Source organism: Orycteropus afer, unplaced genomic scaffold (genome assembly GCF_000298275.1).
Source record: "Orycteropus afer afer isolate SDZICR_OR568_19922 unplaced genomic scaffold, OryAfe1.0 scaffold00029, whole genome shotgun sequence".
Classification (NCBI taxonomy): Eukaryota; Metazoa; Chordata; class Mammalia; order Tubulidentata; family Orycteropodidae; genus Orycteropus; species Orycteropus afer.
Genome location: NW_006921616.1, coordinates 10,454,776 through 10,469,331, shown reverse-complemented (window position 1 = coordinate 10,469,331; position 14,556 = coordinate 10,454,776). Strand labels below are relative to the sequence as shown.

Here is a 14,556-nt window from a genome sequence, read left to right as displayed (position 1 = left end):
TCAGCGGCCAGGTAGGACAAGAGATTGTGACGAGATGTCCCGGAGGAAGACAGTTATAGACCTGGTTCTACGTAGTTTTTACACTGCTGTCAAGACGGCCAGAAGGCTTTGATTTCTTTTCTTTCGGTGGGATTATCATAATTCAGAGTTTCATTGCTTTTTATTAAGGAGAACGTTAGTTTCCCGTTTAAATGGAAAGCCATCCATTTTCTTCACTGGTTGGATGAACCTCTGCATGTTCTTGAGTTGTCATCCTCTGGGAGTCAGACCCTTGGCTAGATTTGGCACCTGTCCTGTCTGGGAATCATCTGAACACAGGAGTCTGTGGTTTGCTTATGACTGAGCCTCTCACACTGAGGGTCCCCAGTTGGAAAGCAGCTCCATGAAGAAGAGATGTTTTTGTTGCAAAGTGTCAGGAAGATGATTAAGGGTGAAAAGGTTTTTCTTTTGATTTGATATTCACCTTCTGCCAGCAAAGAGGACACCACTTTCTATAATTTTAAGAGACTTTGGCAGAAAGAAAATGTTTTAGTTCCCTTTGTGACACAGAAGGAACTGAATCATGTGATAGCTTGAGTTCTGTTTCCCTGTTGTAAACAGGCCTGGGATCCCCTCCCCGCCTCTCACACAATGTCAGTGAGTTAAACACAAATGCAGTTAGTGAATTACAGACTGTTTAGATTGGGTTTAGTTTTAAACTGAGACTGCTAGTGCCTTTGAAGGAAGGTCCATTGTATATGGGGTATAAGTCAAATGAAAGACAAATTATTATAACAATTAAGGCTAATTCTGTTTGGGAATCAAACTATTGAGGGAAAGGGCAGCTAAAATCAGACCTTTTATTGCTGTTTCTTCTAAGAGCAGCCTAGGATTTACTTTGAAATGTTTTTAAGCAAAATAATCTAAAAATAGATTATTAGCATAAAAATAAGCAGTCTTCCTTAGAAATTGGAGTGGAAACAAAGAAAATTTTCAAATTTCTCTTTGTAATAGACATGACTGAGAAATGATGAGCTCTCACCTTCCGGCCTGTGAGAAGGGAACAGATAATAGGACATTGTGATTGTGGGTATGAAAAACATTCCTGTAAACCAGAAGAGTGTGCAGTTACACAGTGGTGTTCATTACTTGCATCATACAGCCTCAGCGGTGAGTCCACCTGCCACAGGCGTCTCACGTTTCAGTCTAAGTGATGTGCTTGCCGTTGCCCACTATGCTCGGGCTCTGTGCCCACTGGGTCTTTACAGAGGAGCCCTGGCAGCGCAGTGCTTAAGCGCTCAGCTGCTAACCAAATAGTTCGAACTCCCCAGCTGCTTCATGGGAGAAAGAGGTGGCAGTCTGCTTCCGTAAAGATTACAGCCTTGGGGACTCTACTCGGCAGTTCTGTTCTTACGAGGTCGCCATGAGTTGGAATTGACCGATGCAAAGGGGTGCTTTCCCAGTGTGCAGTCAGGATTCTGTCAGGTGAACTAGAGGGCTGACTCATATTTCTTTAAACCCCTGGCAGGTCATTCTTCTTATCTCCAGTGTCTGTCGTTTCACCTTCGGTTTGCCCTCTTCCCCTAAGTGGGGCTGGTGGTCAGTAGCTGTTGAGTCAGTTCTGACCCATCATGACCCCATGTGCTACAGAGTAGGGCTGCTCTGTAGGGTTTTTGTGGCCATAACCTTAACTCCCCAGGCTTTTTCTTCCACAGTACTCCTGGGTGGGCTCACACCTTTAACCACTCAACTGCTAACCATTTGCCCCACCTATGTACCCCTCTATCTCAAGAGAGGATTGGCGAGCTTAGATGGACTGGGGAGTGGGGAGCAGCTTTTGGCAAGGAGGAGTCACTCCTGCAGGTGGAAGGTTTTCTTGCAGGCCCTTCAGGTGCATGCTTTTGAGGTTCATCCAGGGGTTTTCCCAGACCTAGTTCTGCTTTAGTCGAGCAGATAGGAAAAGATACAGACAGTATGGTGGACAACGAGTTAACATTTACTAAGTGATTGGTGCAGTTATGTGGTGTGTGTGTGTGTGTGTGTGTGTGTTTGTGTTTAAATCAGGCTGCTTCCTGTTATGTGTGCACAAAACAGAAAGATAGTGAAAATCGTAAACTAGTCTTCCATGCATTTATAAAAATACCTGCCAGTCGCACTGCAGATCTGAACGGCTGTTGATGACCAAGTTTGGTTTCATGCGGTGACCTTTCATCATTCTTGTGGTTGTGTGTCCTGGGCCCACCACCCACTGAGTATTTGAACTGTTACTGTGTTCTTTTTGTTCCTGAACTGACTGCCTTCTGGTATGAGGAATGGAAACCCATTATATGATTGTCTTTTGCTGAGCAGAATCATGAGGAGAGAGCAAATGACATAGTGTGTGATTCAAAGCAAGGACGGCAAGGGTGCCTCAAACTGGAGAGACTGGGGGGAGCCCAGCCACTGCGTGGGGACGTTTTAGAACCTGGGTCCAGTCTTGGAAACAGTGGCTGCATAGACACCCTCCTGCTCGGCCCTTTGAGTTTTGGTGGTGGGACGATTCATGACCCTGCATCTTGGACTTTCTGTAAACAGTCATCTACAAACTTGGATCCCACGGCTCCAGAGAGTCTAGAGGTGTATCCCAGGGGCGCTTTGCTGTCAATATTCACAATTGTGATTGGATGGTTAAAAAATTAAAATGGCCGCTAGGGATTATCGGTAAGTGGATGAGTTCTTAAGTTGATGAACTGTCTGATGTGGATTTTCCATGCCCCAAATTTTGCAGTTTAAATAAGCAGTTTTGTTTAAAAGAAAATCATAAATCACAGACCTTGAACTGGGCATGACTTCGGGGCAACACTTCCATATCTTGTTTCCTGCACGTCTTTTATTTTAGCTCTAGTTTGATGCTGGCTGTGTTTTTCCTGTCTGGTCTGATGGGCACCCATTTGAGAGCAGGTGGCCATCCAGCGGAGAGCACACATGGTTTGCTAAGGAACACGTACGAGCTGTACTTGGCTCAGTGTTAACGGAGACATGTGGATAGAAGGGGAGTTATCTGTCAGCTCCCATTGAGCCTTAAGTGTTTATTCCATCTTCAACAGCAGTTTTCCCACCACATTCTTACCAGTGTTTGAATATGTCCCCAGAGTGAGTTTCTGTCCTGAGGGTGTCTTAGGCACTGTTGATGTTTACTTTCACACAGACATGTCTAGTCTGTCCAGAGAAGAAGTGCTTCCTTGACCCAAATATGAGTACTTTGGATGAGGAATGCATGAATCGTTACACATTGTGCAAGAAACAAAATCAGTCAGTACTTGAGAGAATGTAGTACATAGTAGAAAGGGGAAGTTGAACAGTGTGTACAGCTGAGGCTTACTCTTTCCTTGAAGGAGGCTGCTGAAGTCACCTGTCACCCTGCCTGTCCCTCACTGGTCTCTGCTTGACTCCTTTCTTCCTTCTCTGCCTCCTTTTCTGATCTGTCTGCTCTTCTTTTCCCCTTTCCCCCTCCTGGCTGCTCACCTCATCTGCAGAAGGAAGGAACAGGTTCAAGGAGATTCCCTAACCTGTCGAGTGACATCTCGGAGCTCTAGTGTGACGGAGCTGTGTCTAGGCCCATTTGGTTACAAACCGACCATTCTGTTCTGGCTCCTGACTTGTGGTGTGTTACTTGGCACTTACGATGTAGAGATGAGACATTGCCTGACCTCTCGGGCACCTTACAGGCGAGTAGGTAAGAAGCACTAGTGCACGCTGTGTAGGTGCTGGCTGCTGTTGGGGGAATTCCAGCTGGTGGCAGCCGCACGTACCCTCTGCACTACATGCCAGGAACTAATGGAATCATACGGGGGAGTGCCGTGGCAGTTCTGGGAAGAGAAAACCCTCCGCTTTAGTGGATGTTTGATCCCTCCATATCCCCTGTCTTGCTCAGGTGGGGTGCAAGGTCCCCTGTAGAGACTCCAAGCATCATGTATAATACTGTCACCTTGAGTAATGGCTGCGAATGTTTTTTTTCCTACAACCAGCCTTCCTCTTCCATCCAAGCCTGTGTGGACGTCAGTGGTAGCACATCTTCACGGAACGCTGCCCGCCCTGATCTAGCCCGAATGCCAAAGCGGGCTCTTCCCCCAGCTCTGCCCTGCCGTTGGGGCCCTGCTGTAACTTGCCGAGAGTCATTTTATGGCAGGGTCTTTCTCAGCTGCTGGAGCCACTGGGGCCAGGGTTCTGGGTGAGTGGCCATTAGGGCCACTAAAGGTAAACACTAAAAGGAGGGAAGAAGGGACACAATTCTTTCCCCCAGGAGAAGTTAGGATTAAATTAGGATCTTACTAAAAATCGGTGGAATCCTCCTTGGGGATTTTATTTTTATAAACGCAGGTAGAACTTTATTAACACTAGACATCCTGTGATGCGTTGATGCTAGTTTCTTCTGTGGATGAGTATTGAATCTGTAATTGGTTCTTCAATTGTAACCTATTTCTTTTAATGTGGTATCCCGAAACACAGTCCAGGACCATATCTGATGAGGGCTCCAGTACTGATAATTTTGCCAGTGGAATTGAATGCTTTCATGGTGGAAATGTTTTTGGAAGTATCTTTTTAGAAAGAGAGTATGATAAATCCAGTAAGAAATAACCCATCTTCTACTTGCTACACCAAAACCTGCTTTTCTCTTACCCCAGCAGGGTCAGTCTGCTTCACTGTGATTGGATAGGAGCTGTGTTGGTAATGTTGATCTTAGGCCCTGTGCAGTCGGTTTCAACTCACAGTGAACCCATCACAGAATAGAGCTGACCCCATGTGGTTTCCTAGGCTGTGATCTGTATGAGGAGCCCCCGTGGCACAGTGGTGAAGCTCTGTGGAAAGGCTGGTGATTTGAACCCAGCAGCTGCCCTGCAGGAGAGAGATGGGGCAGTCGGCTTCTGTAAAGATTACAGCCTTGGAAACCCTCTGGGGCAGTTCTGTAGGGTCGCGATGAGTTGGAATCAGCTTTACAGGAGCAGATCAGTAGTAGGTGGATTTGAACCTCCACCCTTCTAGTCAGCAGTCGAGCAGTTCACCACTGCTCCACCAGGGCTCTTTACACCAGTAACACTCCACAGCATTTTGGGGAATTGCTTTTGAAGCTCTACTTATGAATATTTTGAATATACTCTGTGTGTGTATGTTCACTTTGACGCAGATTTCCATAGTAATACAATATGCAGTTACCAACTTGCTCTTTCTGGGTAATCATCACTTTGTACCGTAAATCCTGCAGGGCTATTGATCTCATCATTACACAGTGTTACTTGCTGATGGAAGTGTTTTCTGTTCCTTTAACAGAACATCTGATCAAATTCATGACCATGGGGGATATGAAGACCCCAGACTTTGATGACCTCCTGGCAGCCTTTGACATCCCAGATATGGTCGATCCTAAAGCAGCAATTGAGTCTGGACACGATGACCATGAGAGCCACATCAAACAGAACACTCATGTAGATGACGACTCCCACACACCCTCGTCTTCCGACGTTGGCGTCAGTGTTATCGTCAAGAATGTTCGGAACATTGATTCCTCCGAGGGTGTGGAGAAAGATGGCCATAACTCCACAGGCAATGGCTTACATAATGGGTTTCTTTCCGCATCTTCTCTGGATAGTTACGGTAAAGATGGAGCAAAGTCCTTGAAAGGAGACGTGCCTACCTCAGAGGTGACTTTAAAGGACTCAACTTTCAGCCAGTTCAGCCCCATCTCAAGTGCTGAAGAGTTCGATGATGATGAGAAAATCGAGGTGGATGACCCCCCAGACAAGGAGGAGACGCGCACAAATTTTAGATCAAATGTGTTGGCGGGATCCGTTTCCCACCAGGACTATGACAAACTGAAGGCCCTTGGAGGGGAAAGCTTAAGCAAAATGGGAATCACTCCTTCAGGCAATATAGATAAAAACAAAGTTGTTAAAAGAGAATCAGAAACCAATTCTATAAATCTGAGTGTTTATGAGCCTTTTAAAGTCAGAAAAGTGGAGGACAAATTGAAGGAAAACTCTGAAAAGGTGCTTGAAAACAGGGTACTTGACGGAAAGTTGAGCTCCGAGAAGAGTGACACTAACCTCGCCGGTGTCACCCAGTCGAAGACAAAGTCGTCCTCCAAGCTCTCGTCATGTATAGCTGCAATTGCAGCCCTTAGCGCTAAGAAGGCCGCATCTGACTCTTGTAAAGAACTGGTGACCAATTCAAGGGAGTCCTCTCCGTTACCGAAAGAAGTCAACGATAGTCCAGTAGCCGTGGAAAAGTCCCCTGAATCCCAGAGTCTCATCGATGGGGCGAGGAAAGCATCCACAAAGCAACCGGACAGTCCCAGGAGTGTTTCAAGTGAAAACAGCAGCAAGGGGTCCCCGTCCTCTCCCGCAGGATCGACACCGGCCATTCCCAAAGTCCGCATAAAGACCATCAAGACTTCATCTGGAGAGATAAAGAGAACAGTGACCAGAGTGCTGCCGGAAGTCGACCTCGATTCTGGGAAGAAGCCTTCTGAGCAGACAGCGTCCATGATGGCGTCTGTGACGTCCCTTCTGTCGTCTCCAACTTCGGCCGCTGTCCTTTCCTCTCCCCCCAGGGCGCCTCTCCAGTCGGCGGTCGTTACCAATGCAGTGTCCCCTGTAGAGTTGACACCCAAGCAGGTCACAATTAAGCCTGTGGCCACTGCCTTCCTCCCAGTTTCTGCTGTGAAGACGGCAGGCTCTCAAGTCATCAATTTGAAGCTCGCTAACAACACGACAGTGAAAGCCACGGTCATATCTGCTGCCTCTGTTCAGAGCGCCAGCAGCGCCATCATCAAAGCTGCCAACGCCATCCAGCAGCAAACTGTTGTGGTGCCAGCATCCAGCCTGGCCAATGCCAAACTTGTGCCAAAGACTGTGCACCTTGCCAACCTTAACCTCCTGCCTCAGGGTGCCCAGGCCACCTCTGAACTCCGCCAAGTGCTAACCAAACCTCAGCAACAAATCAAGCAGGCAATAATCAATGCAGCAGCCTCACAGCCACCGAAGAAGGTGTCTCGAGTCCAGGTGGTGTCCTCCTTGCAGAGTTCCGTGGTGGAAGCTTTCAACAAGGTGCTGAGTAGTGTCAATCCAGTCCCAGTTTACATCCCGAACCTCAGTCCTCCTGCTAACGCCGGTATCACGTTACCGACGCGTGGTTACAAGTGCTTGGAATGTGGTGACTCCTTTGCGCTCGAGAAGAGCCTAACCCAGCACTATGACCGACGGAGCGTGCGCATCGAAGTGACGTGTAACCACTGTACAAAGAACCTAGTTTTTTACAACAAGTGCAGCCTCCTGTCCCACGCTCGTGGGCATAAGGAAAAAGGCGTCGTGATGCAGTGTTCCCACTTAATTCTGAAGCCAGTCCCAGCAGATCAGATGATCGTTTCTCCGACGAGCAATACTTCCGCTTCTTCTTCCACTCTGCAGAGCTCTGTGGGAGCTGGCACACACACGGTGACGAAAATCCAGTCTGGCATAACTGGGACCGTCATATCTGCTCCTTCCAGCACACCCATCATTCCAGCCATGCCTCTCGATGAAGACCCGTCCAAACTCTGCAGACACAGTCTCAAATGTTTGGAGTGTAACGAAGTTTTCCAGGACGAGACGTCACTTGCTACACATTTCCAGCAGGCTGGGGATGCGAGTGGACAAGTAGAGTATCATTTCCATTGGGTGTGTCAGTGACGAGTCTGCAGCCATGAGTGCTCCGTACAGTGTCCTTGGTTGGAGGGGTGGAACTTAGTTCAGTGGACAGGAGTGTGTGTATGTGTGTGTGGGGGTGTGTGTATGTATACACAGAAGAAGGAGAAGTGATTGTGTTCAAAGAATAGTAACTGCCAAAACATGAATATTTTTTGGGAAAAAAAACGTTTTTTGGGAAGATGATTCTTTTAGCTGTAAATCATAGGTACAGGTAAGTACTTAATGGAACCTTCAATTTAGGGTAAGTACAGGAATCCTTAACTGTCGGTCATTGGAATATGCATAGCTAGTCTCTGAATTAGGTTATTATCATGTCAACCCAGTATATTAAGTGTTCAAGCTCCATCACCAAAGTTCTGAGTCAGTAGTGACAATTTGGGGAATTTTTTATTATTGTTATTTATAGTTATTAAAAAATCTTCTACAGTTAGAAGCACGTAATTGGTACCAAACTCCATTTATGGTGGCCATGAAATATTTCCAGATATTATGTTAATACTCATCACTGCAATGAAGTTCAGCTACAGATGAATGGCAAACCCATCTCCATTTAAACGGACTGCTATTGTGTTTGTGTTTCTTTACTTTGTAGTGAAGTGCACATGATTGTTGGTGACGTGCATTTCGCCATGGGCAGTGGCCTGGTACCACTGTTACTTGCATGTCTCCATGAGGCAACCGAGTTTTTCAAATAGCTGCTACTTGTTTGGAAGTAACTGGGCATGTGGAATGTTTAATGAAACATGCTTGGACCAAGGAGACCACAGGATGTATTATCCAAACAAGGATGCTTTGAAACGGGGTGCTAGTTTGAGCTGATGTACTCTGATTGTTGAATTTATGTTTATGAAGACCCGGGGGGTAAACTGACCTCCCTGTTTTTCTCTTCCAACGTTTTGTGAGTTAGGAGGTCTATGCCATGTATGGAAATACGGTACTGCCTTGGTGATGCATTCCTCAAATATCTCTAGAGAGGTAACTCTGTGGGATTTTGAGTTGGGGAAACAGAAGATCGAGAATACCTCAGTAAGTTTTGTTGGATTTTCGGCTTAGTGGAGATGGAAGTCATAAGGGGCTTGGACAACAACAGTCTTGGAGGTTTGGGTGTTTAATTGGCTCCAATGGAAAATACTCAGTGAGAAGAGTGAAGTAGTGAAATAGCCCAAGACAGTGGAGATGGGTTTGGCTCTCTGAGCATAATCTAGTTCTCATACTTTGGTTCTGTCTGGTTGGATATCCTCTTATCTTGTCACCACTTCATCAAAGGACTAATACTTCTCTTCATCTTAAAAGGATGTAGTTAAAAGAGAGAAGAAGCAACCAGGTATCTAGGTGTGTTTGTCCTGTTGCCTTGTTTCTGTGGCTGCTGTGTGGATGGTGTCGGACGGTGACTGTGTCCTGGCTATGAAGGTCTCCCCCTTCCCTCCCCACCAGCCTACGTGCTCTCATCTGTGTCCGCTGGCATTTTGGGCTATCCTCTGATGCGTCTGCCCTCTTTGGGAGCCTGCCTTCTCTAGCAGTGAGGTTGGATCTGGGTAGAAAAGTGGGAGCTTTCCTTACTTCTCCAGTTTCTGTTTTCTGTTAATCTTTTAGGCCCAACAGCCTAACCTGAGTCCAGCAGGCATGAAGCTGTTCCCTCAGGGAAGGGGATTAGTGTCTTTTCTTGTACTGTATAGGTAGTTGCTTTCTTGGACTTTCAAAAAGTTTTTCTGGGATGAGTGAAATGTACAGTTTGGTGATGGTGCCTCAGATCCTAAGGAATGAGTCATGACAGAATGTACGTGAACTGGGTGGCCAAGCAGACGTGAAGCCGAACATGTACCCCTGCTCTTTCTCCCTTCTCCAGTTACGCCTAGCTCAGTCATCTCCTCAGCTCACCAGAGAAGATTTCGTGAGCTTCAGCCAAGCGTGTACTTGGGTGCAGCAGGGCTAGCAACATAACAAAGCCCGCGTTACCCTTCCTGCGGCTCATTTCCTGTTCTCTCATTATAGCTCATAGTCCGGTAGTCCTCCACAGTTTCCCATTCTTCTCAGACTCGGCGTCTTACTCAGATGCTTTATGCAGTGGGGGGCCTGTTTCCTTCCTCGGCGGCCGCAGCCTGTTGCCATCCTTCGCTGGAATGGGTGCTGCTTCATCCGCGCTCACAGCTTCACCCGACCCCGGGTCTCTCCCATGGTCCCAGGAGGTCACAAGTTGCCCTTGAGTTGACTGGAGCTCATGGCGACCTCATGTCAGAGTAGAACTGTCAGGGGGTTTCCCGTGGCTGATACTTCAGAAGTACGTCACCCAGGCTCTCTTCTGAGGCACCTGTCGGGGGACTTGAACCTCCATCCTTTCAATTAGTAGTTAAGTGCTTAACGGTTTGCACCACCCATGGAGCCCTGGTGGCGCCGTGCCTGAGGCCCTTGACTGCTGACCAGAAGGCTGGCAGTTCAAACCCACCAGCCAATCCTTGGAAGGAAGGTTGGGCAATCTACTTCCGTAGTAATACCGCCTCGGAAACCCAAGGAGGGGTCGCTATGAGTTAAGTCCACAGCACATAACAACAACAACAGTGACGACAACAACAATATGGACCTTTAGGTTAATACTACTTTTATGCCAATGAATTGAGACATGTTTCCTCCTATTTTCTGGAAGAGATAATGTATATGTGGTGTTAATGACTGTTGAAATGTTTGGTAGAATTCCCCAGTGAAACTGTCTGGGTCTGCAGATTTCTTTTGGGGATCTTTAAGTACCTGCTGGGCTGGTAGTAGGGCTCATTATCACCTGGCAGGACCTAAGTCCTACCCCCCAGTAGCCTGGAGAGTCTTCTGCCCAGTAGCCTTCTCTGCCATGTGGGCAGCGGCGTTGGGACACCTCATTACAGCCTCTCCGTAGGGTGAAGTCTGAGCTCCACCTGGACTTAGCATGGGTTGGGGGGACACAGCGTTTTCTGTGGTGGTTGGCTGGAGTGGAGCCGTAATTGTGTAAAGTTTTCTGTTTGGCTCGGCAGCCCCTTTCCTGGCTTTGGCTTGAGAGTACAGGCTTTTGTTGGGGTTATTGTTGTTATTGTCTGTGATTGTTGCCCGTTGGGTGGCCAGCTTCTTCAGCTCCAAGTCTGGGATAGATGAAGCAGAAGGAAATCCAGGGGCCTCACCATCACGTTATTTCCAAGGTCCTCGGGTCCCGAGCCGGCCTGCCTTCTCTGTCATTCTCAGAGGCTTTCTGTGTGTGTCATTGCAGTGCACAAGCTTTACAGTTGCACTTAGTAGAAGAATAGGGAAGAGTACAGCAACTCCATCTTCTGGGAAGTGGGAGTTTTCACCTCGTTTTTTTTTTCCTAAACCTCCTAATGTAGCTGTGCTATTGTCAGGGAGCGATTCCGTAGTTGCGTTCTGAGGCGTTCAGACAGCGATTCTGGTTGTTGAATGGATGTAGACTTCCTGTGGGGACGGCATTTTGCTTTCCGAGAGTCCCTCTGTGGCCCGGATCCAGACATTTTCCGGCCCGGTTCACAGCTCCCTCTTCCTGGCACTGTCTTCCAAAGCAGCTGGAGGGAGAACTTCGTCCTGTGCTCATCTATTGAGCCCCGCCAGCATCTCAAACCAGACCTCGACCCTTCTCTTGAGAACATCCTATGTAGCCCCGTCACCATCCTTTCTCTTTTTATTTTTCACCCCCCAACCCATTTATATTTTCACCTGGTTCATGTTTTGAATGGGGGCCTAGTGGTGCATGGTTAAAGCACTCTTTCCGTACCAGCCACTCTGTGAGAGAGATACTGCGGTCTGCTTCCATAAATACTGACAGCCTTGGAAACCCTATGGGGCAGTTCTCTGTGTGTTAGGGTCATTTTGAGTCAGAATCAACTCAACAGGATTGAGCTTGTTTTTTTTTCCGGACATTTTGAAAGGAGCCCTGGTGGCACAGTGGTTATCGCTCTTGGCCATCAACCAAAAGGTCAGTGGTTTGAACCCACAAGCCTCTTAGTGGGAGAAAGATGTGACAAGCTGCTTCCATGAAGATTTACAGCGTTGGAAACCCTGTGGGGCAGTTCTACTCTGTGTTACAGGGTAGCTATGGGTTGGAATCCAGACGACAGCAGTGGGTATATTTTGAAGGGATCCTTTTCTGAGTTTTCCAAGGGTGTTTCTGTGAACTCAGCCAAGGCCCTTTTCCTGTTACCACCATTGCCTGTGTGCTGTTGAGTGTCTGCTCTCCCTGCATCCCTCTGTAGCTGTTGGAGACTTTGTAACGTGGAGTGGGACTTTCTGCCTTACCAGTTGCTCCTCCTCCTACAAAGATCCTGGGACAATCTTCATGAAATTATTGCCTTGGAGAAGCAAAGGGCCACTTTATTTTTACCTGGCCCTGTGCATGGTAGCCTTCCAGTGCAGGGCGCTGGTGGGAACTGGGCTGGAAAACATGGTTTAGCTCAAGGCCCACCCACTTCGCCCTGCATTTCCCAAGCCTGAATTTGAGTCTTAAGAACTGTAGCACACTCGGGTGGGTGATGGTTCAGGAACCCGAGGCAGGCTCACCCAGAGCCTACGCTGCATCTGCAGCCATACGTTTCCAGCTGCTGAACCAAGCTTTGCAATGAAAAGACAGCACCTAGCAGATGACTTGTTTAAGTCTGACCTATCTGATCGATAATCCTTGCTTCAGGGCACTTTGAGGAAGGGAGTGGGGCTAGGAAAACTCCTCTCTCCATGAAATATTTAGGAGCTGAAGACTAGTTTTAATAATTAACATTTCTATGTATGGAATCATTGCATCCCTTCTTTTGTAAAACCATAACCGAGTTTAGCCACGGGCAGACTGGGGCAGACTGCAGATGCGGAAGGTAACTTAATTGTTTATTAAATCCGTTTTTTTTTCCTGTGGACCTCCACATCAGCCCTAGAATAAGCGAGCAAACGATGTAGGCCGTCTAGTCAGTCCTTTCATTTCACAGTTGGAAAAACAGATAACTCAGGTGGGGACAGAGCCAGAGGTGAGGCAAGGGTCTTTATTCCTGGACGCTGCTGTCCACTTCATCTGCGGATTCCCCAAGATACAGAAGCATAGAATTTTAAAGTTTGGAAGGATGTTGGGAATCATGACAGTGGATTTTTTGGGTTTCATCCGAACCAGCTTCAGGAGTGCAATTAAAGTTATTTTATATCTGCAGTGGTCCTCATTTTTAGGGATGGTGGATTCATTGTTATTTTGGGAACCAAAACCAAGTATATTGGATTCTGTTTGACAGCTTTAACCAGTCTCATTTCTGGACCTGGTCCACTCAGCTGCCTCTCAACCACGGAGCCCCCTGCACCATCATTATCAAATGCAGACTCAGGACTCCTGCTTTTTGGTCCTGCTCTCCTAAATGCTTAATTTTAATCTTAGTCTTGCTCTTGCTGTCCAGTCTGTGCTTTGGGGGTCAAACACCACCCCACACCCCTGAAAAAAAAAGTTACAAGTTGTCTCCAAGGCATGGCAGCCCCGTGGGTGTCCGAGTAGAGCTGTGTCCCCTGGGGGTTTCAGTGCGCGACTTTCTGAAGTCGGTCGCCAGGCACGGTGAGGCTCATGGTGCACCGAAATCTCCAACCGTTTGATTAGCAACTGAGTCCGTTAACTATTCGCACCACCCAGAGCCGCCTCTTTTGGGGTTTCTCAACCTTTAATTTACCGTATTCTCCAGTGGTGACCACGTTAGTAGATTAAATCTGTGTCAGTTCCTCTTTCTGCCGCTTGACCGCCGACTCCTAATGGTGGATTTTCATGTAGCAGAAGGATTTTGGGCACAAAACCACCACAAAGAGCTAGTTTTGGGAACAAAAGACACATAGTCAGTTTTGCTATAATGGTGGTTTTCTATTACTTCCATTTAAGTTTAAGCTCTGAAATGAAATGCCTGGTGTTTCATCGTGAAATTGGATCAAAGTGAAAGCCAGAAAATGGGCTGGTATACTTGGTGGTTATTACTACTATTTTATGAGGGGCGGGGATTGTACTGTAGACAAACTTATGAAACTGTTGTTGTGGGGCAGAAACAATTTCCTTGGCATGTGGGTTGACTAATAAGCTTGGCAACAGTTCTGACCTTTGCAGTTTTAATGAAGACACTGGCTGTAGGCTTCCGGCCGATTTGAAATTTAAGCATAAATGTATGCTGCACTCGCTAGCCTTTTCCACACTGAAGGAGCTCTGGTGGTGCAGTGCCGAAGGCATTTGACTGCTAACCAGAGGTTGGCGGTTCAAACCCACCAACCACTCCACAGAAGGAAGACTGGGCAATCTATTTCCATAAAGATTTACTGCCTCAAAAACCCAGTGGGGCTTGGTGTGAGTCGGAATTGACTCAACGGCAGTGAATTTGGTTTTGTTTTTTGTACTTTTCCCAGGCTGTTTTTTCTCCCTATGATATGAATGGAAACATAGAGAGTTATTTTCCTTGCTACTCTGATAATTCTTCATCTATACAGAGAGGATGTTAAGCCCTAACCTTCTCTGACTCCTGCGAAGGCCGTAGCTACTATTAGGAGGACGGTGCAGGTCTGGCACATCTCAGTCTGCCGTATGCTGGGTCACTGTGAGTCGGGACTGACTGACTGGCATCTAGCGACAACCCCTGTCTTAACTGTCTGGTGCTACTTTAACAAATACCGCAGGTGGGAGCTTTAATAAGTAGGGGTTTATTTTCTCACTGCTGGGGAGGCCAGCAGGCTCTCGGGCAAGGCTAGCTCCGTCTGTTCAGGAGCAGATGCTTGTTTCTTTTCAGCTCTGTGCCTTGGTTCCATGGTGATCTTCATTTGATGTTCGTGTACTGTTCCCCATCTGGGCTTGCTTAATCTGCCTTTTTTCTTTCCTTTTTTTTTTTTTTTT

At 47.2% G+C, this 14,556-nt stretch overlaps 1 protein-coding gene across 1 annotated transcript in view; it reads left to right on the top strand.

The window, feature by feature from the left end:
• Positions 1-5,303: 5,303 nt before the first annotated feature.
• The window catches only part of ZNF532 (zinc finger protein 532), an 84,794-nt gene continuing 75,541 nt past the window's right edge, over positions 5,304-14,556 (top strand). Inside the window, exon 1 of the mRNA XM_007935508.2 lies at positions 5,304-7,649. Within this exon, the coding sequence (XP_007933699.1) occupies positions 5,304-7,649 (2,346 nt within the window). The remainder of the gene's footprint in view (positions 7,650-14,556) is intronic.